Genomic DNA, 27,719 nt, shown 5'->3' on the forward strand with positions numbered 1-27,719 from the left:
GAGTGAGAGGGGATACTTTGATGGTATTAGGCTGGAGCTAAAGGTGCATGATCTGGCATAAATCATTGCTAAGAAGATGACAGGCAAGTTGGATGAGTTGTTAAACTGAATCATGTGAAAATGTATTTAGTCCTTACAGGAGTGGGCCACCAGTGGGTAGGCAGAGTAATTGAGTCATGTTCTGATCTAATCAACTCAATGACTGAACATCATCTGTGGGAGTGGGACACAGGGGGAGGGCTGCCATTATCAGAGATCTCAGGTAACTGGAATTATGGGTAATTCATTATATGAATTGGGTGACTAGTAATGAACTGCACAAAATATGGGAAATACAAGAATTTTCAGGTATAATGAAATGGCGTTTTCAGTTCTGAAGAATTTAAATCTAGGTTTGACTAAAAAGTCTCAAACAAAATTAATGTCATAGCTTGATTGTCTTATGTGGGCTCTATAAGGCAGCCACCGAGAGCCTTAAAGTGGTTGCAAACCTCAGACATGAAATATGAGCAAAGCATATCCTTCTATAGTGTGTACTTGTCTCAATTAAAACCACCCCTGCTGCTTTGTTTCTCTACTATCAGCATGGGTCACTTCTGACAAGTTTTCCTGACACCAAGAGAAAAAAAGGTGATTGACAGCCTCAGCTCTGTTCCTGTGTGCTGTGTGAAGGGGAATGTTCCTTCCCTCCAATCAGCTCTCAGATCTCTTCACTGAGCTCTTCAGTGTGTAATTTCAGCCCTCCACCCCCTGTTTTCTGATGGCTCAGGAAAGCTTTAAAAAGTCTGAATTTGAATGGATGTAGGAAAGGGAAGACTGCAGGTAATCAGGGACAACTTATGTAGGAGGATTTGTTTCATCTCTGTGTATCACCTGAGGCCAGTAACTTCACTGGTTATATGTACGAGTTTACAACCACTTTAAAAAAAAAACAAACTTTTTGAATGATTTGCTATTTCAGCATTCTGTAGGCTGATTGGCATTATAGCAACACACCTCTTTTTCTGGCAGCCAATCATCCTGTTGGAAAAGACACATGGTTTGTAAGTGTTGAGTACCAGACAGCATAGCACTTAAGTACATTAGGTGAAAGCGTTGACTAGGTATCATTTTGCTTCTTCATGACGTTTTCTACAGCCCCTCAATTTAGGACTATAGCCTGCTGTTTACTATGCACATAATTCATGCTAGGTCCCTTGTCTTATTTGTTTTTCAGATATTTGTACAAACTTTGTGACTTGCATAAAGAATGTGATAACTATACAGAGGCTGCCTATACACTACTGCTTCATGCCAAGCTGCTAAAGGTATGCGGAAGAGACTGCTCTTTATGATTTTTTTTTTTTTTTCCTGTAAGCTTGTCAGTACTGTTTGATACTGTTAGGATAAAACTGATCTACAGCTGGTCTAGTTTGGCCTTTTTTGCACATCTAACAGTGAGCATAAGCGCTAATCTGAAAGTTTGCATGGGCTAATCTAAACTTCAGTATCAGATGTGTTCTTTAAAAATTACAGTAGCAAAATCGCTCCTTGGGTTCTACATTGGCATTGCCCTGGAAATTCAATTAAAACTTGAAATGTAATTGATTGAATGGCAGGGTAGAGCTTGGTTTGCATATCCAGATATTTGAATGTTGGTTGGAGTCCTTTCTTTGCTAGTTTAAGCCAGACTGAAAAAAAAAAATAAAAAGGAAATTTGACATTATAATACAATATTTTGAAGATTATCATAAGCAAAAAATTTGTTTTTTTTTTTGTTTTGGATAGGGTAGGAAATAGTTAAAATGCCAGGTTTTGTTTTTTTGTTTTGTTTTTTGCTTTGTGTCCTACTGGAGTACTCTTCCCCTCACTTCCTGTCCCAGAGACACAACAGAAAGAGAACATTTCTCCAAAGTGAGCCCCTCTTGGACAGGTACCCCATTGAATGATTTCTGTCCTGGTGGCAACTCTAAAGTTTTGGATATTTCTTCACTTTTTTCCAGCTAAAACAAGCCCCCTATACAAACATTGAGGAGTAATCTGTCCAGCATGGACAGAGGTTTTAACTTATCCACTCTCTAACAACACTTTAGCTATAAAAACTCCATAGCAGTACAAATTGTATTGTACACTCAGCTTTGTAAAGTGAAAAAAAATGTAAACCCACTGCTTTTACTATATATTGGTATAAAGATTCTGTCCTTCTCTTTGCATGCTGTGAATACCACTTAGCATTTCTAAGAGCTGAACCAGTAAGGCAGCCTAAACTTTCTAATATATGTAATGTGATGACTATGTCCGCATTCTCTCTCCTCAATGCTGGCTGCACAGATCTTTTTGTATCTGCAGCCTTGTGATACATGAGAGACAGATAAAAACGAAGTTGTAAGCAATATGCAGTCTGAATCATAACTATGGCAGCTCCAGAATTTTTAGTTTATACCCAGATGCAGGCCATATGTAGACCAGTTACCCACTATAGACTCACTCTAGCTAGTTGCAGTAGCTGTTTAATGTGCAGAATCATTGATGGTGAGGCTCCAGTTCAGCTGAGTGGAAACTCTAGTGCAAATGATTTTCTCTGGTTGTAGAGAGAGATTAAAACATCCCAGGTTTAGCTGCTAAAGACACAACTTCTCTGGATAGTAGAGACTCTAGCATTTGACATTTTAGGATTCAGATGGGGTGGGGCTTAGTGCTAGATGAGGGGTGGTCATCATCTTGAGTTGCAGTGAAGTTGAGACCTTTGCCTACTCCTAGATTTTAAGAGGCCTCATATAGACACAGGAGTCAAACCAGCACTTGTAGATTGCACAGCATGTTGCTAAATGTGTTGCCTTTCTCAACCTTTTTACCCCAGAGGAACTCTTGGAGACATTTTTAGGACTCAGGAAACCCCTGCTAAAATTGATAGGGGGTCATTGGAAAGAATGTCTCTTAAATTAGTGGTCAGCAGGAAAAATGCTCTCCTTACAGTCGTGGTTAGAATGCCATCCTTACAGACAAAAAGATCTGCCAAGTAGTGTTGAATTCAGAACTTTACAGACATGATCATAATGGAAGGTCAGTCAAACCCAGCCTAACCACTTGCCGATCAGCGGCCCCAGTTATACGGTGGCAGGTCGGTAGGTTCCCGTGAATCGCTCATGTGTGCCCGCCTGCGCCCACTCACCAGCAGGGAAGCCGAGGCGTGGGGCCGGTGGCCATGATTGCCGGCGGGCATCCCCAATTGCCTTCAGGCACTCGAGATCACTCCCCATGAAGAGAGAACTACTAATTGGCCTAAAATAAAGAAAAAATTTAATTTGAATTTTTTTTTTTTTTGGGGAATGTTATATAGCAGAAAGTGAAAAATATATTGTTTTTTGTTTGTTTCAAAATTGTTGTTCTTTTTTTGTTTATAACGCAAAAAAATAAAAATTGCACAGGTGATCAAATACCACTAAAAGAAAGCTCTATTTGTGGGAAAAAAGGACATCAATTTTATTTAGATACATTGTCGCACAACCATGCAATTGTCAAAGTAATGCAGTGCCGAATAGCAAAAAATGGCCTGGCCATTAAAGAGAAAATCTTCCGATCAAGAAGTGATTAAGGAACCCCTAGAAACCTCTTCAGTACCTTAGGGTTCCAGGGAACACTAATTGAGAATGGCTGCCCTAGACACCTTTCAGGCCACATCAGGTTCTCTTTTAAGGGCCTCTGTCATGAGGGAGTAATGGCGGCTGTCATTGCTTGACTCTCATTTTGAGAATTCTAGTCATGCTGAAGCTTTGACTACAATGTTGTCAGAGTCTGTGACCCAGATTTATTGTAGAGATAAAGACTTCTTACACTTTTCTGACAATAAGTTCAAACATGCTTATTCTGTGGCTAAAGGCTAGTCAAACACAACCAGGCATCTTGTATTTTCAAAAAGCATCCAAAATGGCAGTCTGCATACTTATGTCATGACAGAGAATGAACAGTGAACAATGTTTTAAAAGGTGAACATATCCTGATCATAGAGTGAAAAGTGTAATGGCCGCTCCACAGCTCCACGTTGTCCTTTCTTTATCGCACATCACGGGACACAGAGCAGCCATAATAATTACTATTTGGTTATACGTCACCTATAGGTGAAGGGACACTGGCAACCAAAAAGACAGGAAGTCCCCTTCTATGTAACCCCTCCCACACAGGAAGTACCTCTGTTTATTTGCCAGTGTCTTAGAGGTGATGGTCATGGTTGGAGAAGCGCTCCATATTTTTTTAAGAAGAAAAAAGATTATGCTACAATCCCAGTTAAGATCTCTGGATCCAAGGAAATTGGCAATAAGATCCACCCGAAAGTGGAAGTCTAAAAGGACGGTACCTGAGCCTCGGTGAAGGGAAACACGGTATTGCCTTTAATGCAACCCTCTTGAGCCCTGGACACTAGAATCCAGACTAACTCAAAAAGCGTTCCAGCAGGGTGCCCTGCACGTCCAAGGGAGTGGCCCCAAAAATTAGGGGGACCCCGTCCTTGAAGGTCAACAAGGGACTGAACCCTCTGTAATGGTTGAAAATTGGATTCTAGTTATAGGCAGAATCCTGCGGCAGGAATGGTAAATTCACTTTAATTATGCGGTTGGAGATCACACACACGCAAGTTCAGCCTATTTTACATGCAAGAGCATGCACGTGGAGCGTGTCCATGACGCAATGGCGTGCACGTAGCACGCCGCACATGGGCAGTAAGGGGCGGGGATATGGGGTGGCATTTGAGTGTTCCTGGCGGCATGAGCTTCTGTGGGAAGCTGGATGGGACACAGAGCAGCTGCACCTGGGTGCGTGATTTACTGTGAGTGTTTTTTTACAGGCACTGACAGGTTCTGTTACTTTGGGAGAACTGTGCTGTGTGTGATAAGCTGTTACAGCTTGGCACAAGCTTTGAGTACACTAAAGTAAGTACCTCAAATTTTCTTGAAACAAAAAATGTGAGTGTGTGTGCTCACGTGAACACGCATAGGATTAGGTGAAATATTAAATTAGATTAAATATTGGTGTTATTATATAAACTAAAAAATTAAAAAATTATTATATAGGTTCCTATGAGCAGCTAGTCAAAACAAGGGGTTGTGTGCACAGTGAATATAAAGGGGACAGCGCTCAAAAGGTGTGAAAATATCTAAATAAGCATCATCAAAAATACATAATAATTCTTAATAAATATACCATGTAAAAATATATCAAAAATAAAGTTTTGGGAAAGTTCATATGAAAAGCGAACCCCCAACTGGTTCTTCAAAGTGCAGAGTATAAGAGTGTCCGTGCTAATATCAATTTGTGACAGAAAAAATACAATAAAAATACAATAAAAGTGTTTGGTGCAATTGTGCAGTTCAATGATTCCAAAAGTGCAACGTGCTCAGTGCAAGGGATGAACCACATGCAGGATCAACACTGGGGGGATCCGTAACAGAGTTCTGCGTCCACTTACCAGACGGCCCCTTGGGGTCTAGCTCAGGTAAGTGGTCTTTGGAATGGTATCCAGTCTTCCTACACTCTGTTCCTTGTGCAGATCCTACTTGGATGTATACAGAACCGTCCCACTACTCTGGAGGAGCTGAATATTGTGTCTACTGTCTGGCCTCTCTCTCAAATTTTCTTGCCTGGAGCAATGTCCTCCCGGAAAAGGAGTGGTGGGGGGGGGGGGCACAGCGGGAAGGGGCACAAATGTGCCGCCATTAGGATTGAAATATCCTAGTTGTGCATCCTCTGTGTTAACTTCCCCTGAGAGGCCAGAGGTAACTGGCCAATCTGAAGCCATTACGGTTCTCAGACATAGTAGCCACATCTAGTGCTTCTGTCTCAGCCTATGTCACTAAGGATGATTTGGCATCATCTCTAGCCGTTCTTGAGGGAAAAATTGCTGGCATGATTGCTTCAGTGTCACAAGGAGGGAGGAAATGTGATTGGACCCCCTCACCTGAGCCCCCCCCCCCCCGTTTTAGTTCAGGATTGGGCAGAGGATGTGGAAGAACTAGCTCTAAATGACTTAGAAGAAGGCCAAGCAGAGGATTCCACTTCTGGGGAGTCAGGGTCTGAGGAGCCATTCTCGGCCTCTCAATACCAGAGATTGTTAATTCAGTCTCTCGCTGAAATGGTCCGGTCTGGATTTAAATGACCTCACTTGGAGATTTCTGAAGTCTCTTTTTCCTCATTTGGCTCTTACACCTTCCTCAAAATTCTCATGCTTTTCCCTTACATCCGCTTTTAGAGCAGATAGCATATTCTGATTGGGCTCATCCTGATAGGATTTTTTTCTCTTATGTCCTCTGACAGTCGCCACCCATTCATACAGTCTTCACGGTTGGGTATTGGCCTTCTCCGCAGGAGCAAGCTAGGCAGTAATTTTGTTAATACAACAAACATTAACATAGACACACCCACAGGGGTCATCCCTCTGGCCTGTATCCTCCAGCCAGTACCACTCTAATCCAGTTCTATGTTGCCTAGCGTCAGGAGTAGGCTAGGTTTTCCCTGCTGGGACCTAGTGTCTCAGGTGTTTTCTTTTATTTCTGAAAAGTGTTTTTTCTTTTAAGAATAGCTTTTTATTTTTTCTCACCTACGCTAGTTAGTCAGAATTTGGAGGACTACAAGCGTCAGCAGAACTTGGCCTCGTACTGGTTAATATAGAACCTCATGGAGTCCCAGTCTGCTATCGAGCGTCGCAGACTTTTGGTACGCCCAGGGCTCGCAACGACAGTGCCCCTAGAAGCGGGGACGAGCCTGCAAAGTTTTTCTATCTTCGCTGGGATGTCTCAATGTCGGAACACCCGGGGTTGCTAGCATCCTTCCTGGCTGACAGCACCCCCACCCAGGTGGAAGGTCTCCCGTGTCAGAGCGGTGCCCACGTTCGCGGAATGGTGAGTACTACTACCCCTCTATCCCTGGGAACAGGTTTTTGAGGGGGTATTGAGTGGGCCCACTCTGGGGATGGCGGTACATGTATGTTTGCTGTAATATCCCCCTCATGGCCGTGGGATGGCCCCCTGTTTCTTACCTTCCCTGTCCCTGCGGGGGGGTGCTCCTGTGGTGCAGACCGCCATACAGGGGGGTGTGGGGGCTTCCTTCTCCCCATGGGTGCTCTTTGCAGATCCCGGTGGGGGCCAGTGCGGGTGTTTTCTGCGGCGTTTGGCGCTGTTTCGCCCTGCCGCCATGTTTGGTAAGGGCTGGCTGTTTGGCCTCAGATCGGCGCTGGCATCATCATTGCCAGCGCCGATCGGGCGCCATCTTTAGTGTGGGCGGATGTCCTGTCTGGGCAGTGGCCATTTTCTAAGTGCTTTTCCTCCATTTGAATCAGGCACCATTTTTTTGTGGCTCAGGGCTGGCTTTTGCCTCTAAGGGCGTGAGGTCACTTCCTCTTTATAATCGGCTTTCTCAAAAGCAGCGTGGCAAGTATAGGGACACTGTGGAGGGATTTTACTGGTTTTCTCTGGCTATATTTCTGCTAGCACTCTTTTGTCAGTTTAGCGTTAAGAGAAGGGTCTCCACCTGTAGTGCAGTTTGTGATAGGGGTCCACGGGAACTGCCGTTTTAAAGGGCAAGTGTCATTTTTTTGCACTTTGCTAAAATGGAGTCCCAGGATAGTAAATTCCCCACAGACCTAGTTTGTGGTTCAGATACTCCTGATCCCACTTCCTTAGCCTCTTTATCTGCTGCACTTGCGACTTAAGCGTCAAAAGTTGATCTGCTGATGGCTGACCGAGTTACAAAGAAACAGCCTATGCCCTCTCAGTCTTCTGACTCAGAGCCTGAATTGGTTGCCATGGGCGACATCCCCCTTGAGGGGTCCCCGTTTTATCAGTCAGATGTGGAGGAGGAGGATTCTTCCTCTGGGATGGCACGTGACCGCGCTGCAGTAGACCGCACTTATTAGCTCCGTTAAGGAGACTTTAAATCTTGATGATGAGCCCTCCATGGCAGGTAAGCGGGTTTCATTCAGGACCCGCAAGGCCCTGAGATTGGATCAGGTTTTTCCTTGTCCCGAGGAGTTTCAGGAAACGGTAAATGACCAATGGCATCATTACCAGTGTCTGCATTAAGCAGACACTGGTAGTACCTAAGAGATTTACCACTTGCCGACTGCCGTCAGTATATTTACTGCGGCAGTCAGCCCCTCACAGGCAAAGCGACGTAGGTCTATGTCGCTAGCCTGTGAGGCTCTGGGGACCCCCCCCCCCGCGCGTGTCCGCCGGGCACTCGCGATCGTCCGTTAGAGCGGGAGAAAGGCAGGCGGCTAATGTAAACACAGCCGCCTGTCATTCTCCCCTGTGTAAGAATGAAGATCATACGGTTCTACTATGTAGGACCGTTGATCTCTGTTCTTACACATCAAGCCACATCCAATCACAGTTAGAAACACGCCCCTAGGGACACACTTAACCCCTCCCTCTCCAATAAAGTTAACCCCTTCCCTCCCAGTGTAATTTTTACAGTAAGAGTGCATATGTATAGCACTGATTACTGTAGTAATGTCACTGGTAACCCCAAAAGTGTCAAAAATGTCAGTCAAGGGTCTGATCTGTCCGCCGCAATGTCGCAGTCCCGCAAAAAAAATCGCAGATCACCGCCATTACCCGTTAAAAAAAAAACAACAAAAATCTTTCCCTTAGTAAACGCAATAACTTTTGCGCAAACCAATCAAAATACGCTTTTTGCGATTTTTTTTTTTTTTTAACCAAACATATGTAGCAGAAAACAAATTGGCCTAAAATGTTAAAAAATTTAGATTTTTACATTTTTTTTTTTTTGGGGAATTTCATATAAATAAATGTGAAAAATATTGTTATTTTTGCAAAATTGACGCTCTTTTTTTGTTTATAGTGCATGATCAAAAAATCGCAAAGGTGATCAAATACCACCAAAAGAAAGCTCTGTTTGTGGGAAAAAAAAGGACGCTCAATTGGTTTAGGTGCAGCGTCGCACGACCGCTCAATTGTCCATTAAATCAACGCAGTGCCGAATCGCAAAATAGGCCCTGGTCAGGAAGGGGGTAAAATCTTCCGGGGCTTAAGTGGTTAAGTACCATTATCCCTTTGCGGATTCGGTTGATACTCGCTGGACTGTGGTTCCTAAAGTGGACCACACTGTTTCCAGACTGAATAAATCCACCTTGATGCCCATGGAAGACTCAACCGGTGTTCGCCTCAGTGATGGTCTCTCAGACTATCGCAAAATGGGCCAAGGTGTTTAGCCGCACTCTGGTAGCAGAGTCAGTTTCTGCTGCTGCGCTGGACATGTTGGATCAAATGGCACAGGCCTTGATGTACCTGTGTGATGTGGCTTGGGACGTGGCTCCTTTGGTCGCACGTCTCCACGGATGCCAGCCTGTCGGGCTGGGTTGGACTTCTGGGCACGATTTGTGCCCAGGGGACGTGGTCGGGGGAGGAGTTCTCCCTACTGATAAATGTCCTGGAGCTCCGGGCAATCAAGCTCTATTTGTTCCGTCGGTCGGCTCGGATTCAGGGCTGCCCTGTACGAGTGCAGAAAGACAACGCGACAGCTGTTGTATACATCAATCATCAGGGGGTCACCAGGAGTGCCTGGGAAGTGGCCGAGATTCTGTCTTGGCCTGAAATGCATGTTTCTGCGATTTTGGCCGTCCACATTCCAGTTGTGGAAAACTGGTAGGCGGACTATCTGAGTCGCCAGACCCTGGACCAGGGGGAATGGTCCTTACACCTGAAGGTGTTTCACCTTCTGTGTATCCGGTGGGGGTCTCCGGACGTGGATCTGTTCGCATTCCCGTCTCAACAAAAAAGGTTCGTGGCTCGATCTCGCGATCCTCTGGCGGATGCCTCGGACGCGTTAGTGGTGCCGTGGCATTGGTATCAGCTGATATATGCCTTTCCTTCGATTCAAATGTTTTCCAGGTTCCTCCGCAGGTTAGCCTCGGAATGGATACTGGTGATTCTGGTTGCTCCAGACTGGCCGCGTCGGTCTTGGTACGCGGACATTGTGCAGATGGTTGTCGAACCTCCCTGGCGGCTGCCACTAAGAAACGATCTTCTGTCTCAGGTACCGATCTCCAATCCTGCTTTACAGTCGCTGGCTTTGACAGCTTGGCGGTTGAAAGCCAAGTCTTGAAAGACAGGGGTATCCCGTTGGCTGCCATTCCTATCTTGCTAAAAGCTAGAAAAGCTTCCTCTGGGAATATTTTTCATCGCACCTGGAGGGAATATTTTGCCTGCCTGGTGTGAGTCACAAGGTCTTCACCCCCGCTCCTTTTCAGTGGTTTTGGCCTTCCCACAGACTAAGGTGAATCAGCGCCTGGCGCTGACCACGATCAAAGACCAATTGTCGGCCTTAGCCATTCTTTTTCAGCGCCCTTTGGCGTCTAATTCCTTAATTCGCACCTTTATTCAGGGGGTGCATCATCTGGCTCCCCCGAGGAAGGCTCCCTTACCTCCCTGGGACCTGAATCTGGTTCTGTCAGTTTTACAACGGCCTCCCTTTGAGAACATCAGAGAGGTTCCTCTGCCTGTGTTGTCACAGAAAGTTGCCTTTCTAGTGGCATCACATCTGCTCGCAGAGTGTCTGAGTTGGCGGCTCTGTCTTGCCGCTCCCCCTATCTGGTTGTTCATAGAGATAAAGTGTCCTGCGACCAAATCAGTCTTTTCTTCCTAAGGTGGTTTCAGCCTTCCACCTCAATGAGGATATTGTGTTGCCTTCGCTTTGTGCGAAGACTAAGCATCCGAAGGAATTTGCCTTGCATTCCTTGGACGTGGTCCGGGCGATCAAGGTTTACCTTTCCGCCACGGACTCTTTCCGGAAGTCGGATTGTCTGTTTGTCCTTCCTGAAGGACCTCAGAAGGGTACAGCGACGTCTGCGGCAACCATTTCCAAATGGATCAGACAGACGATTGTGCAGGCCTATTCAATTAAGGGTCGGGTTCCTCCCTTCCCTGTTAAAGCGCACTCCACTAGAGCGGTTAGTGCGTCTTGGGCTTTTCGCCACCAGGCTTCGGTGGCTCAGGTGTGCAAAGCGGCGACCTTGTCACCTGTACACACCTTTTCTAAGTTTTACAAACTTGATGTGTTGGCATCCTCGGACTCATTTGGCCGCAAGGTTTTGAGTGCGGCAGTGGTTCAAAGAGACATGCTATTTTTTTAATGTCTCTTAGTCATGGGGTTTGTTTCATTTTTTTCCCGGGTTAGCTCCTGTTGAGCTTTACTTACCCCACTGGCTCAGTTCAGTTTTTTCTCTGACCTGGGTGCTGCGTTGCCTTTTTTAAGGTTGCATCTCCCCACCCCTCACATCTACACTGCTTTGGGATGTCCCAATCGTGAAGACTGTATGAATGGGCGGCGACTGTCAGAGGACGTAAGAGAAAATAGAATTTTTGTAAAATCTTACCGAGTCCTCTGACAGTCGCCGCCCCCCCCCCCCCTCTCTTTGGGGTTGACGGTTTTTCATGGACTGCTTGCTACATAACTGGATTAGAGTGGTACTGGCTGGAGGATAAAGGCCAGAGGGATGGCCCCCTGTGGGTGTGTCTATATGTATGAATGGGCGGCGACTGCCAGAGGATTCAGAGGAAAGAATTTTACGGTGAGATTTTACAAAAATTCGATTTTTTCCTTCAAAAGGTTTTCTTTGTTGTATCCTATGGAGGAAAAATTCACAAGAAAATGGAGTATGCCTACAGTGGATGCTGCTATTTCTTCTGTAAACAGAAATGTAACCGGTCCTGTAGATAATACCTGGGTTTTTAAAGATCCTGCTGTTAAGAAATTGGAGTCTTTACTAAAAGCTTCCTTTGCTATTGCAGGGTCTGCAATACAACCGGCAGTTATAGGCGGCTATAGGAGTTTGTCAGTCTTTGAAAAACTGTATTAAAAGGGTGTCCAGGAGTGTTCCTTCCTAGGGGGAGAGTGCTGAAAATTTACCAGATTTACCTCAGGCTTTGTGTTTTGCAGTAGATGCTCTTGAGGACTCCATACAGCAAATGTCACGGTTTGCTCTTCTGTCAGTTCATATGCGCATAATCCTGTGGCTAAAAAGTTGGTCTGCGAAATTACATTACTTTTATGGGAAGATTAGGTGATGATCTGAACAAATAGATCCAAAAGATTTTGGGGGGGGGGGTGCGCTTCTACCAGTTAAGAGGAGAAGTAAATGTCCTTCTTTTAAGATGTCAGATTTCCAGTATTTCTAATCCCAGGCAGTTTCGACACCCACAGCCGTCTGGATCTAGAGCCAAGCCTTCAGGTCATGGGCAGAAGAAACCGTGGGCCCAGAGGCCTACCAAGCCTAGCTCTAAATCTACCTTGTGAAGGAACATTCCCACTCAGTCGGGTGGAGGGAAGGCTGGTACAGTTCTCGGAGGCCTGGGTGGAAATGATTCAGGACAACTGGGTTATTTCCAAAGTCTCGCAGGGAGACCAACTAGAATTTCGGGTGTTTCCTCATCCCTCCATTTGTAAGGTCAAACATACCTGCAGATCCTATAAAAAGAAGATTCTTCTTTCTGGCTCTGGACCATCTGAGGTCTCAAGCAGTGATTACAGAAGTTCCGGACGATGATAAATTCAGGGGTTTTTACTCAAACCTTTTCATAATTCCCAAGCCAAATGGAGATGTGAGACCTGTTCTGGATCTCAAAGCTCTGAACTAGTTCTTAAAACATTCGCACATTCTGAATTGAGTCAATTCGCTCAGTCATGGCCTGTCTGCAAGGAGGAGAATTTCTAGCATCCATAGATATCAAGGATGCATACCTTCACATGCCAATTTTTCAGGCCTTTCAAAGCTTTTTGCACTTTGCAGTGGAAGACCATCATTTTCAGTTCGTGGCCTTGCCCTTCAGACTAGCCCTTCAGACTAACTCCACAAGTGTTCACAAAAACTCTAGCTCCAGTATTGGCTATTCTAAAGTCTCAACAGATAGCAGTGGTAGGATATCTGGAAGATCTATTACTTTAAGAAATTCATAATGTGTCTCGGGCAGTTCAGTTCTTAGAACGTCTGGATTAGATTCTGAATTTGGCAAAGTCAGAGTTGCAGCCGGTTCAGAGTTTAGAGTATCTGGGTTTCCTTGTGGACACAGTTCAGGCAAAGGTGTTTTTGCCTCCAATAAAGGTCATAGCCCTGAAGAAATCGTAAGAGGGGAAAAAGTATCCTTCTGTATGTCTTTGTATGAGGTTGCTAGGAATGATGGTGTCCTCATTCGAAGCAATTCCTTAGGCTCAATTCCATCCCAGTCCTTTACAGAACAACATTCTGTCAGCCTGGTGCAAAAAGATCCAGGCCCTAGATTGTCGCATGTCTCTAGTACCGAGGGTACATCCGAGTCTAGGTTGGTGGTTGGTAGCCAGGTATTTGGAGAGCGGAAATACTTCCTTCCTGTAGTCTGGAAGGTGGTGACTACAGATGCCAGTCTCTCTAGCTGGGGAGCAGTTTGTGAGGAAGCCACTGTCCAATGGAAATGGTCCTGGTTAGAAAGGAACTTCCTCATCAATATCCTGGAAATCCAAGCAGTTATATACTGGGTGGAGAAATTTGTTTCATGCCTGTTGCCGGTTTTTATTTCAAGAATAGAGAACTTGCAGGCAGACTTTAAATGGCCAGCAGATATTTCCAGGTAAATGGTTCTTACATCCCAAAATCTTTGCATTAATTTGTCAATGCTGGACGTAGACCTGTTGGCATCAAGGTTCAACAACAAGTTGGACAAATTTGTGTCCAGGACCAGGGATCTGCTCGCAGTCTCAGTAGATCTTGGTGACTCCATGGGAGCAGTTCTGCCTGATCTATGCCTTTCCCCCCGGTTCATCTGCTGCCACAACATCTGAGCAGGATTCAGGAAGAAGGGAAACCAGTAATCCTGGGGGCTTCAGCTTGGCCCAGGAGGATTTGGTACGTGCAAATTCTAAGGTTGACGGTGGGAAGGCCATGGGTTCTCCCCCTGCGACCCGGACTGGGTCCGATATTTCACCCTGCTTTACACTGTCTAAATTTGATGGTTTGGCTATTGAAGCCTGGTTTGAGGGAGCAGGGTATATCTGGTCCTGCAGTCTCTACCATGATAAACCCTAGGAAACCAGTCTCTAGGGGTGTTTATTTCAGAGTCTGGAAGTCTTACATTTCTTGGTGTGAGGCCAGGAAGTGGCATTCCAGTAAATCTATCATCTGGAGAATTCTAGCCTTCTTGCAAGTAGGGGTAGAAATAAAACTAGCCTTACTCGCTATTAAAGGTCAAATTTTAGCCTTGTCAGTCTTTTTTCAAAGACCGATTGCTTTGCATTCCTTGGTCCAAGCCTTTATACAAGGGGTGCTACGTATGCTTCTGTCAGTTTGGTCACCATTGTGCCCTTGGGATTTAAATTTGGTCCTGGCGGTTCTACAGAAATAGCCATTTGATCCCATTTGGCATATATTCCTCAGCTGCGGTTTCCAAAGCAAGCAAAGTCCTTTCTTGTATTAACAGAGGCATGGACTCCAGAGAGAGAGATATCATTTTGCCCCTGTGCAAATCATTAGTAAGACCTCATCTGCAATATGCAGTTCAGTTTTGGGCACCAGTTTTAAAAAGAATATCGGGGAACTGGAGAAAGTGCAGAGCAGGGCAACCAAACTGATAAAAGGCATGGAGGAGCTCAGCTATGAGAAGATTAGAGGAACTGAATTTATTCTCTCTTGAGAAGAGGAGATTAAGGGGGATATGATTAACATGTATAAATACATAAGGGGTCCATATAGTGAACTTGGTGCTGAGTTATTCACTTTAAGGTCAACACAGAGGACAAGGGGGCACTCTTTACGTCTAGAGGAAAACCAATTTTGTCTCCAAATACGGAAAGGTTTCTTTTCTGGGTGTACCTAATATAAGTGGGTACTATTATTTATAGGAAATTTGATCCAGGGAATATCCCATTGCCTCTCGGGGGATCATGAAGAAATCTTTTTCCCCTGCTGTAGCAAATTGGATCATGCTTTGCTGGGGGTTTTTCACCTTCCTCTGGATTAACTGCAGGTATAGGATTGTGTATATGGGATTGTATGGTTGAATTTTATTTACTGTTTTTAATTTTTTTTTTTTTTGTTTATTGGTTGAGCCAGATGGACTTGTGTCTTTTTTCAGCCTAATTCTGTAACTATGTAACTATATGTTGTACACTCCTAATCTGTCCACAAGTGCCAGACCTTTTGAAATTTCCTAGGGCAACCCTAGGACAAATGAGTAGCCTGGTATAGGGGTACAACCTAATTGATCGCTTCCGGAAGGGCAGATTAGGGGCTGTGTCTGTCTGATTTTCACTTGAGCACTATCGCCTTCCTGGCATAAAATAATAATAGACCCAAGAAAGTACGCATCGCCCTACTAATGACCAGAGGGTCAACTAACCCTAGGAGGCAAACACCAACTTTTACAGGGACCTGTATAGTAGATAGGGTAGATATAAATAAACTGGGTCACTTCCCACCAGTAGCTACTATTTTGAGGGCACTCCCAAAAGATTTGAGAAAATTCAGCAAACCCAGCAGGGTCACTACAGCATCTCGAACAGCAAGAAGAGGAATTAGGGTATATACGATGTAGTCGTGGTGTAAAATAAGTTCTGTGCACTATTTTAAATTGGATCAGGCAGTCTTTAGTCAATATTAGCACTTTAAATGGGCTGTCTCAGAGATCTTCCCAGTCTTCATTGTCCAAGTCCTGCTGTTCTGAACGCCACGCAGTTAGAAGGGCATCTAATCCCACATGAATGAAGGAAAGTAGTGACTTGTAGATCACAGAAAGTGATGGAGGAGAACCTTCAAATTGTCCTCCTCCCATACTAAACAAGGAGGACCCAAATTGTGTTGCATAGATGTGTCTGAGTTGCAGGAATCGAAAAAAGAATGCAATAGCCAGTGTAAATTTATCTTTCATCCTATCAAACCTAAATAGTGCACTCACATCTGAAAGGTATCTGATTCCTTTAGCAGCCCAAAGACCGGGGTCTGGTAAGGAATGAAATTCTGGTAGCATGGGATTAAACCAAACCACAAATCCTCTTTAAATAGGTCCATCGACATGCAAAATGCGAGAGATAATGAACCATTTAATCATCAGCTGCATAAATATTAAAACAAGTGAATAAAACTATCCAATATAAACACAGCAGAGAAATGAACAGCCAGGTTTTCAGAATGGACACAATGAAACAATTTAACATAAAGGTGATACAGTGCTAGGTTCCCACCTTTCTGTTATGCATTTTTCAATGCAAGTTGATACACATTTTGCATGAACGTCAACACTTCTTTTTAATTCACGTTCATGCACATACGTTTTACATGTTAGCCAATAAAAAAACACATGAAGCTTGTTGACCAAAAAGGAGCAGGATCTTCTTTTGGGTGACAAGTGCACATAGTGCAGCCCCTTTGAGATGAATGGGCTGCCCTATGCGTGACATGCAGAGTCGCATGAAAATTGTCCGTGCAAAATCGCAAGCGGGACCACAAGTTCGTGCTACATGAAGTGTGAATGGGGGCTTAAAGGAAACTAAATATAAGTAGTAATAGAGGAACATATTCTAATGGAGACATGAGTTCTGGTGACGACCACTTCCTGTTTTGGCTAAGGGACAAGAAGTCAAGTGAAATCTCCCCTATGGGACAAAGATGGCAAAAAACCTGACAGAGGGTATAACCCTTCCTTACTCTATCCAAAATAGAAAAAAAAAGTTTTGCTTTTAGTTACACTTCAATAAGGTTTTGTGACAGATTTGTGATGTGCTAGAACTTTTGTTTCAAGTTGTACCATGTCTGTGGGTTCCTTTAGAAACTTTGCTATCCAGTGCAGGACACAGACTTATAACCTATAATAGCTATCTTTTGTGTTTTTATATCCTACCTGGTCCTCCTCCACAAGTGGTCCGAAGAAGCTTGTGCAGGACATCTTACTCAGCGGGATGGTTACCATGCATCCACACAAGGACAATTAAAAGAGCAGCTCTACCAAGAGATTATCCATTTCTTTGACAAAGGCAAGGTAATAAGTGAATGCATTTCTTGTAATGTTCCTTCTTCTCGCGCTTTCCTCTCTGTAGTTAAATTTCATGCTGGCTGAACATGTCAATGCAATTTTATGTTTATTTACTACTACTAGGGATGCACCGATCCGATATTCGGATCGGATATCGGTGCCGATATGGCCATTTTAGATGGATCGGGGGATTGGTAACATTGACCGATCCACTGGTCGATCCGGTTTTTGCTGAGTAACGGCTCAGCCATCCCTTACTAGGTATCAGGTCCAAAAAAGTCTGATCGGTGCATCCCTAACTACTAGTATATACTATGCCAATTTCCCCCAACCAATAAAAAGTGCAGGCTGGGAACATTTGCACACGAAGAAGTAAACGATGCAGTTATTTGTCATTGAAAATGGGATTGAGCCATCTGTAATTTGCATAGAACTAATGGTTTACCGGACATGAAATCACTGCAGGATGAAGTTAATGTGGCACATGAATACTCCCTTCTCACTAGTGACCATAATTATGAATAACAAAGTTGCTCTCCGTTGTGCAAATTTTATGAGATGTAAACTAATTCATGTTTGTATGAAAGAATAAATGTGGGATCGTAACCTGGAAAATCATTTAGAATGTGCCAGTAAATGTATTTTTTTTCAAAAGTTTTTATTGTTTTTTTAGCAAGAGAAGTACAGAATACAACAATATTAAGATAATGGACAAATACATAAATGTGGAACAGGAATAGTGTTCTGTAATGCAAAACCGTGCCATAAACATTGTAATGGAGGTCAGAGACTTATGAACAGAACTAAGAACAACTACTAAGAAGCAAAAGATATCCCAATGCGAGGTGTAATAAGTTGGGGGTCTCTCATACTAAAAGCTAAAGACTAGCCATTCATACTTATACGAGAAATACAGCGTGTAGAATGTGAGATAATTAGGCTTACTATGGGCAATGAATTATGGAGAAGATGGAGACCGAGTTCTGTTGAGGCCATTAACTGAGTCTGAGACGTGAAGGGCCAGATGTCGATCGCTTCTGAGAGTAGAAAGTAATGGGCTTTTCAAGAATTGTTGTATCCGTATTAGGCTTATGCATAATGAAACGAGTAGTTTGAAGGGTGTGGGAAGGAGCTAGAGAAGGGCTCTTATAGTAGAAAGAAAATGGGAGGGGATAATGAAGAGACAAGGAAAGGTGAAAAGAAGAAAAAAAAAAAAAATATATATATATATATATATATATATATATATATATATATATATATATATATATATATATATATATATATATATATATATATATATATATATTGAGATTTGTAAATTACTAATGCCAAGGAGTTGCAAGGGAATATGTACGTCAGGTTAAAATTTACATCAGTGAAAGATAGAATTTGTTATCCAAAATCGTTGGTGTGCTGATGACTAAGGCTGAGAAGGCACGTACCCTGACAGTGGGTTACTTAATACTACTCTTGTAATTTTCGGTCGTTTTGAAATGAATCCATCTGGCCCACCTTTGAAAAAAAGTTTGCTGTGAGTCTCTTGAGATATGGATTTGTTCTTCTATTTCTGCAACTTTGTTACTTTGTTAAGGCATTGAAACCATTCAAGAATGCTAGGTGGACAGGGGGAGTTCCAATGTCTAGGTAGGCATAGTTTGGCCGCGTTTACCATGTGCATAGCAAGTGACCTGTGATAGGTTTTATGTGGAAGGGTCGAGTGGTGTAGAAGAAATTGTCAGAGAGAACTCTAGATCCAGATCGGTGACTTTGTAAATAATGTCTTTAACTGACAGCCAATAGGGTTGAATCTTTGGATAAGACCACCAAATGTGTAAGAGTGAGCCTACATCTGATTTACATCGCCAACAAGTGTTCGGTATGTCAGGGTGAAATTTGTGTAATATAGCAGGCGTACGGTACCATGTCATCAGTATTTTATGTCCATTTTCCTGGGTAGAAACATTAACCGAGCCCTTGTGAATATTGAGATATATATTTGCCCATGTTTTGTGTGAAAATAAGATTGAAAGGTCTTTTTCTCTGTTTGAGACAGAGATTTTAAAAAGCAGAGGGGAAAGTGGAGTATGCCTGTACACTACACTGACTGCACTAAACTGACTGAACTCACTATCTAATTACTACCTGACTAATCTTTATTGTAACACACTATACGTGGCTGCTGAGTGTAAGCAGCAGCCCTATATAGTGGGGAGCGTGAACTTAGCCCCTGAGCCATGATTGGCCCAAAGCACCCTGCCTTTGGCCAAATATGGCTCTGATAGGACATTGTGCTGTGAATGGCCAAAGCATACAGGTCAGGTGCATGCTTTGGCAAATCATCAGCAATCAATGCACTGCAAAAGCACAGTGCATTATGGGGCACTCATCCTTCCCTCTGAGCGCCCCATTTGTTTGTGTGGTTTGCAAATACACAAACCGCTTATGTTCGAGTCGAATGTAACAGTGCCCATTCCTACTCGGGAGGGATTTTGGTCCACTCTTTTTTACAGATCTTCTCTAAATCCTAAAGGTTTCATGACTGTCACCTGAAATGGTCTTCCAACAGTCTTGAAGGAGTTCCCAGAGATGCTTAGCAGTTGTTGGCCCTTTTGCCTTCACTCTGCGGTCCAGCTCACCCCAAACCATCTCGATTGGGTTCAGGTCCAGTGACTGTGGAGGCCAGGGGTCATCTGGTGCAGCACCCCATCACACTCCTTCTTGGTCAAATATCCCTTACACAGCCTGGAGGTGTGTTTGGGGTCATTGTCCTGTTGAAAAATAAATGATGGTCCAACTAAACGCAAACCGGATGGAATAGCATGCCACTGCAAGATGCTGTGGTAGCCATGCTGGTTCAGTATGCCTTCAATTTTGAATAAATCCCCAACAGTGTCACCAGCAAAGCACCCCCACACCATCACACCTCCTCCTCCATGCTTCATGGTGGGAACCAGGCATATAGAGTCCATCCGTTCACCTTTTCTGCGTCGCACAAAGACACGGTGGTTGGGACCAAAGATCTCAAATTTGGACTCATCAGACCAAAGCACAGATTTCCACTGGTCTAATGTCCATTCCTTGTGTTCTTTAGCCCAAACAAGTCTCTTCTGCTTGTTGCCTTTCTTTAGCAGTGGTTTCCTAGCAGATATTCTACCATGAAGGCCTGATTCACACAGTCTCCTCTTACCAGTTGTTCTAGAGATGTGTCTGCTGCTAGAACTCCGTGTGCCATTGACCTGGTCTCTAATCTGAGCTGCTGTTAACCTGCGATTTCTGAGGCTGGTGACTCGGATGAACTTATCCTCCGCAGCAGAGGTGACTCTTGATCTTCCTTTCCTGGGGCGGTCCGCATGTGAGCCAGTTTCTTTGTAGCGCTTGATGGTTTTTGTGACTGCACTTGGGGACACTTTCAAAGTTTTCCCAATTTTTCGGACTGACTGACTGACCTTAATTTCTTAAAGTAATGATGGCCACTCGTTTTCCTGTACTTAGCTGCTTTTTTCTTGCCATAATACAAATTCTAACAGTCTATTCAGTAGGACTATCAGCTGTGTATCCACCTGACTTCCGCACAACACAACTGATGGTCCCAACCCCATTTATAAGGCAATAAATCACACTTATTAAACCTGACAGGGCACACCTGTGAAGTAAAAACCATTTCAGATGACTACCTCTTGAAGTGTGACTCTACAATTTTCATAGTCATGAAAATAAAGAAAACTCTTTGAATGAGAAGGTGTGTCCAAACTTTTGGTCTGTACTATATATATATATATATATATATATATATATATATATATAATGTCTGTGATTTTAATTTCCAAGGGGAAAAACTGGAGTTTGATGGTTAAACTACAGTTGTGTGCCCGGACTGTACACAATATGGTTGTGGGTACAGTGTATGTAATATAGCTGTAAGTCACAGGACAGGCGGATTGCCTTCAGTGGGGAAATAAAGCCATAATCATCTCTTCCACCAGTTTTGCTTTCATACCCTTGAGTTTAGTTCACGGCAATAGCCTAACCTTTACCGCTGGATACGCTTTATATTCATTTATTTTATTGTCTTTTGCAGGAGCAAAGTAATTTTAATAAAGCTCTCTAATCCAAGGACTCTGTAGAAAATTATTAAGCTCCAGTGTTCTTGCAGTGGACCAGAAATACTTTTTTTTTTTTCTCCTCCTAGAATCTTTTTAACCCTTTGCAGCCTGGAGTGCTCATTGTGCTAAAACATTGTACAGGCAAAGTTCTGTCACCTATGGCATGGATTTTAATGCCAAAATCTTTTCTCATTCACATTGTACTCTACCGAATGTTACAAGGAAGGGATAATTAAAAAGGAATTTCAGCTTATACCATGTTTTCATACATTACAAAGGTGCTAAAATAACTTTTTGCAGTATACGTGCTGTTAAGTAAATGAAGCTGAAATGCAATGTGATTAATTACATACCCGGGACTAATTTATTACTGCTTCCTGCAGTCATGGAGGTCTTACCTAGATGGCTTTTTGCTCACTTCTCCTGACCTTCCATTTTCTGTCAGAATGAGTTGTAATACGTTGTAAAATAAACTGGGCCTGATTCAAGTGCCATGGCCCTTAGAACATGCTAAAGTGACACCAAACTAAAAACTCGATTCCAAAAAAGTTGGGACACTGTACAAATTGTGAATAAAAACAGAATGCAATGATGTGGAAGTTTAAAATTTCAGTATTTTATTCAGAATACCACATAGATGACATATCAAATGTTTAAACTGAGAAAATGTATAATTTTTAGGAAAGAATAAGTTGATTTTAAATTTCATGGCATCAACACATCTCAAAAAAGTTGGGACAACGCTATGTTTACCAGTGTGTGGCATCCCCTCTTTTTATAACAGTCTGCAAACATCTGGGGGCTGAGGAGACAAGTTGCTCAAGTTTAGGAATAGGAATGTTGTCCCATTCTTGTCTAATACAGGCTTCTAGTTTCTCAACTGTCGTAGGTCTTCTCTGTCACATCTTCCTCTTTATGATGCGCCAAATGTTTTCTATGGGTGAAAGATCTGGACTGCAGGCTGGCCATTTCAGTACCCGGATCCTTCTTCTCTGGAGCCATGATGTTGTAATTGATGCAGTATGTGGTCCGGCATTGTCATGTAGGAAAATGCAAGGTCTTCCCTAAAAGAGACGACGTCTGGGTGGGAACATATGTTGTTCTAGAACTTGGATATACCGTTAAGCATTGATGGTGCCTTTCCAGATGTGTAAGCTGCCCATGCCACATGCACTCATGGAACCCCATACCATCAGAGATGCAGGCTTCTGAACTGAGCGCTGATAACAACTTGGGTTGTCCTTGTCCTCTTTAGTCCGGATGACATGGCGTCCCAGTTTGCCAAAAAGAACTTCAAATTTTGATTCGTCTGACCACAGAACAGTTTTCCACTTTGCCACAGTCCATTTTAAATGAGCCTTGGCCCAGAGAAAACGCCTGTGCTTCTGGATCATGTTTAGATATGGCTTCTTTTTTGGCCTATAGAGTTTTAGCCAGAAACCGCAAATGGCACGGTGGATTGTGTTCACCGACAATGTTTTCTGGAAGTATTCCTGAGCCCATGTTGTGATTTCCATTACAGTAGCATTCCTGTATGTGATGCAGTGCCGTCTAAGGGCCCGAAGATCACGGGCATCCAGTATGGTTTTCCGGCCTTGATCCTTACGCACAGAGATTGTTCCAGATTCACTGAATTTTTGGATGATATTATGCACTGTAGATGATGATAACTTCAAACTCTCTGCAATTTTTCTCTGAGAACCTCCTTTCTGATATTGCTCCACTATTTTGTGCCGCAGCATTGGGGGAATTGGTGATCCTCTGCACATCTTGACTTCTGAGAGACACTGCCACTCCGAGATCTTTTTATAGTCAATCATGTTGCCAATTGACCTAATAAGTTGCAAATTGGTCCTCCAGCTGTTCCTTATATGTACATTTAACTTTTACGGCCTCTTATTGCTACCTGTCCCAACTTTTTTGGAATGTGTAGCTCTCATGAAATCTAAAATGAGCCAATATTTGGCATGACATTTCAAAATGTCTCACTTTCAACATTTGATATGTTATCTATATTACATTGTGAATAAAATATAAGTTTATGAGATTTGTAAATTAGTCCTTTCCTTTTTTACTCACAATTTGTACAGTGTCCCAACTTTTTTGGAATTGGGTTTGTATGTTATTTTTTTTTTTTTTAATAAACATGTTTATTCAAGTATGTATTCATAAGTTGAAAGTCCCTTCTAATGCTCTGTCTCCACCAAATTCGCAGTCTCAGTTCAGGAGCCAACAGAGGACATTATAAGGAGGAACAAAAAAACATTTAGAACAATTTACTTAAAAGTAAATTACAGGACCATTAAGTAGTAGATTTGTTTGGATTATTTTTGAAGAATAACTATATTATTTAGTATCACTTTAATCAATATTTTCACACAAGGTAATATTGCTGGAGAGGTCTTCTTAGCATGCCTTATCCGTTAGTCCATATTAATGAGTTAGGTCCAACCCGCTGTGAGTCTTACTGGTCTAGGATCAGACTAACAAAACTGCTTTTGCTCCTAACCATTTTCGGGACCCTAATAATTAGTTTCCTAGCAGCCATAATCAGTGAGGTCCAGAACTCTTCCACTCCACAAATAAAAACTCTATCTGAGCTGAGGAGGGGGTTCATTTTAAGTGGGGGTTGAAAACCCTTTGATCACGATCTACCTTGATCCTTCCTTGCGGACACCCGGAACTTAGAAAGGAGGGACGGCGGGGGTTGTTAACAATCACTCACTGTGTTCATTCATAACTAAAGCATAGTAAACTATGTTTATTATGCTACAGTTTGTAAATGAACAGAAAGCAGCTCAGCTCAGCACTTCCCCTTTATTCATGTCCAGTGCAGCTGAGACTGGTGTATCTCTGTCCTTGGTCCCTTTTATGAGACATCAGGGGGCTGTTTAGACCCCTGATAATTCACCAAAGCCCCCCAACAGGGCTCCTAAAAAGATGTAAAGAAAAATAACAAAATTGTAAAACATTAAAAAATATAATTGTAAAAAAATAAAACTGAAAGAAATAAAATAATATAATCATAAAAATAAAAAACGACACCCGAACCCCATTATACTTAAGCACAGCCTTCTCCCTAGCCAGCCGTATGGGGGGAAAACGCCTCCCTGCCAAAGACCTCCAAGAGCAAGCTCTCAATGAACTCCGTGGGGTCTCTGCCCTCCACCGTCTCAGGAAGCCCCACAATTCTAATGTTGTTGCGCCTAAGGCAGTTCTCAATGTCATCAGTTTTATCTTGGATGGCCCTAGCCTACTGGATGTAGCTCGGGTGTCAGTAATAATAGAAGGTAGTCTATCTTCCACCTCACTTATGCGCCCCTCTACAGCCGTAGTATGCTCCTGCATTTTTTGAAGATCATGTCACAGCATGGAGACCTCCTCAGTGAGCCCCCCCAGCCGCTCCTTCGCTGTGTTAACCGATGCTGTGCATTGCTGGACCACAGCAAGAATCTGGCTCAGGGTGGACTGAGGGTCTCCCTGTAGCATGTCCCCCATGACAGCTGTATCCATAGTGTCAGGGGAAGCACAGACAGCAGAGTCAGTCTCCATGCCCGCGTCTATAGATTGCAGTGTGTCACTTCCCTCCTCCCACCATCATGTGCACTGGTCACCTGGGCATATGTGAGCTTCTGGGCATAGTATAACATGTCCTTAGGGCCCTCCTTGCGGGCTGACTTGCCGGCCTTACCGCCCTGCTCCTTCCCCTTGTCCGTGCTGCGCGGCGTCCCCTTCTGCACGCCAGCCGCGGCACCATGTTGGGCCTCCGAGGCCGCACCGTCTTCCCAGCTTTTCCGGGTCATCATGGCTCGGATCAGTGCGCAAAAGGTATCCTGCGGATCCTCGGAGGGTAAGAAAGGTGTCTGCAGCAGTGACTTGCGGTTCGGTAACCGGAGGAAAGATCGATGAAAGGGTAATGTGCGGGAGCTCCATGATGCGCGTCTGCTCACATGCCCTGCTTGGCCACGCCCCCCCTTGTGCTTTATTTTTAGTTAGTATTGCAAATTGTATTCTCAGTTTCCTTTTCTGCCATATTACCTTATTTATAATTTAATTCATTGATTTAAAATACCTCTGTGGGATTGATATTGGTAACATTTGACATTTATATACGATTTTTGGCAATATCACCATTTTTACCATGTTAATCCTTCCTAACCATGAGAGTGGTTTAGTTATTTTTTTTTCTTTGTCTACTTTGATTTAGTTCAGGAGTGGTATATAATTTGCTTGGTAGAGGTTTTTCAAAGATGGGGTTAGTTTTATCCCAAGATATTTTTTCCCCCTAACTAAATGGAAATTCTTTTTGTAGAGCCAATATTTATTTTTTTTTATACATTTTTATGTTTAAAATTTCGAATTTCACAGGGTTGATTTTTAAGTTTGAGAGCTCACTATATCTTTCCATTTATTTTATCAAATTTGGTAATATAATTCTTGGTTTTGATATATAAAACAACATATCGTCTGCGTAAGCCGCCACTTTATGTTCAACTTCTCCTATCTTAACTTCTTCTATATCGCAGCAGTTCCATATTGTAGCCAGTAAGGGCTCCAATGATAGCACAAATAGCAGGGGGGAAGCGGACATCCCTGTTTTGTTTCCATTGTGCATCTCAAAAGGTCCTGACAGGGTGCCATTTACCTTAACCGAGGCTACTGGTTGATTATATAATGTTTTAACTTGTTCGAGCATCTTTGGGCCCAGCCCCAATGTTTCCAATGTACTAAACATAAATCTCCAGTCTACCCTTTCACATGCTTTTTCAGCATCTATTGACAGGAGTAGTGCTGGGGATCCAGTTCCCTCTGCTTTTTGAATCAGGAGCACGGTTCTTTCTCCATTATTCTTTCCTTCTCTTCCCGGTATAAATCCTGTTTGGTCTTTGTTGATCCATTCAGGCATTAATCCTTTTAGTCTACTGGCCAATATTTTTTCATATAGTTTTGTATCTGTGTTTAATAATGCTATAGGTCTGTATCTAGAACACAGTCACATCCTTTCCCTCTTTAGGTATTACTATGACATGTGCTTGCAGTGACTCTTTCCTCAACCCCTTTCCTTCGCCTACCCCATTTATATAAGAACAAAATGTGGGAAATAATAATTCTTCAAAGATTTTATAGTAAGGAATACTGAACCCATCACGTTCTGGACTCTTCCCTGTTGCTGTGTTTTTTAACACTAATTTGATTTCTTCTTTCATTATTGGTTCTTCTAATAAATATACCTTTCTCTGTCGCTCATTGACAGACGTAGTCCTCGTTGATTAATAACAACTCGGGTTATACTGCCCTCTACAGGAGTAGGACTAGACAGGAAAGAAAACGTTCTGGCCACACCCTAGGGGCAGTCCCAGAGGGTATATCCTCTCACTTCCTGCTACAGCAAATCAGATTTTTTCTGTCTAGTTAGGAGTAAGGACCTAGATGCCTTTCTAGGATCTTCGGTCCTGGCAGGATTTTTTTCTTAGAAAGATTTTTTAGACAGCTTTTTTCTCCAGTGTTCCTGTGAGATCTTCAAGCAAGAAAGCTGGAACTGGGCGACGGGCTGGATGTTGAGATCCAGTGGTCACCCCAGTTCAGCCTACTAGCGCGGGCAGGCCATAGCTCCGCGCTGGGTCTGCCGCGACATAGTCCCACTGGACGGGGACTGACCCTGCGAGTTAAACGTCTCGCTGAAACGCCAATGACCATGAGTCACGGCGTCCGTATTGGTCGACAGCCCTCCCACCCCGGTGGAGAGGGGTACTGTCAGGAGTTGGCGCCCGCCTGGTTCCGGTATGGTGAGTAGTATGTTCCCCCTTTTCCCCCTGACGGGTTTGTGGTGAACGCGGGCCCCTCTCTGAAATGGTAAGGATGGGTCTCCCCTCTATCCTATACATGTCACAGATTCCCCTATTTGAGTGTGATTTTTGTGAACAAGAAACCAGGAGGCTTGGTTTGGGAGCTGACAATCTAATGTCATTTCAAAACTGTAAAGATGACTGAAGTCAGTGGCAGTACTAGAATATTACTGTGGTAGCATAAGGTATCCTACCTGTCAGAGGTGTTCACAGGGCGATGTCTATGCATATATAACTGCAGTCCAGATCGCATTCCTCCAGCAAGGGCAGGCTGCCTTCCGACGGCCCACGGACCGCATGCGGCCCGCCAGGGTCTGGTACCGCCGGCCAGGCTGATCACCATCCAGGGTGAAGTTTGGGCGGCCGATGCACTCCCGCAGGCTGCTAGGCCGAATACAGCATCCCGCAGGCCGCTGCTAAACCGCCGCTATCCTAACAGGCCGCCGCCATTGTCTTGCAGAGCACACGAGGACGCCATATTGGCGTAGCCTCGTGTCTCCAGCATGGGGGCGGCCATGTTTGAGGTGACCAAACACCTCGTGGAGCCAGGGGGAGGCGCCGGAAGGCGTGTTAAGGGGCGGAGCCGCCTCCTTTACCCAGGAAAAAGGGCCAAAGACTTCCTGTCTGTAACAGGACAGCACTGAGCAAGCTGATGAAAACTTCTGTGCATCAGGGATGAGTCTTGGGGTCTCTCTCTCTCTCTCTCTGTGGGGTCCAAAAAGGCAGGTAACACTGAGGGGCGCTGTTGCGACTGGGGGATACAAAAAAAAAAAAAATGTTTTTAC

At 43.7% G+C, this 27,719-nt stretch overlaps 1 protein-coding gene across 1 annotated transcript in view; it reads left to right on the forward strand.

Moving 5' to 3' along the window:
* The window catches only part of DOCK1 (dedicator of cytokinesis 1), a 696,032-nt gene that overhangs the window by 563,432 nt on the left and 104,881 nt on the right, over positions 1 to 27,719 (forward strand). Inside the window, exons 37-38 of the mRNA XM_082266717.1 lie at positions 1,217 to 1,307; positions 16,869 to 16,988. Of these exons, the coding sequence (XP_082122843.1) occupies positions 1,217 to 1,307; positions 16,869 to 16,988 (211 nt within the window). The remainder of the gene's footprint in view (positions 1 to 1,216; positions 1,308 to 16,868; positions 16,989 to 27,719) is intronic.

The sequence above is a fragment of the Pelophylax lessonae genome, assembly GCF_965119305.1.
Source record: "Pelophylax lessonae genome assembly, chromosome: 9".
In the NCBI taxonomy this organism is placed as follows: domain Eukaryota; kingdom Metazoa; phylum Chordata; class Amphibia; order Anura; family Ranidae; genus Pelophylax; species Pelophylax lessonae.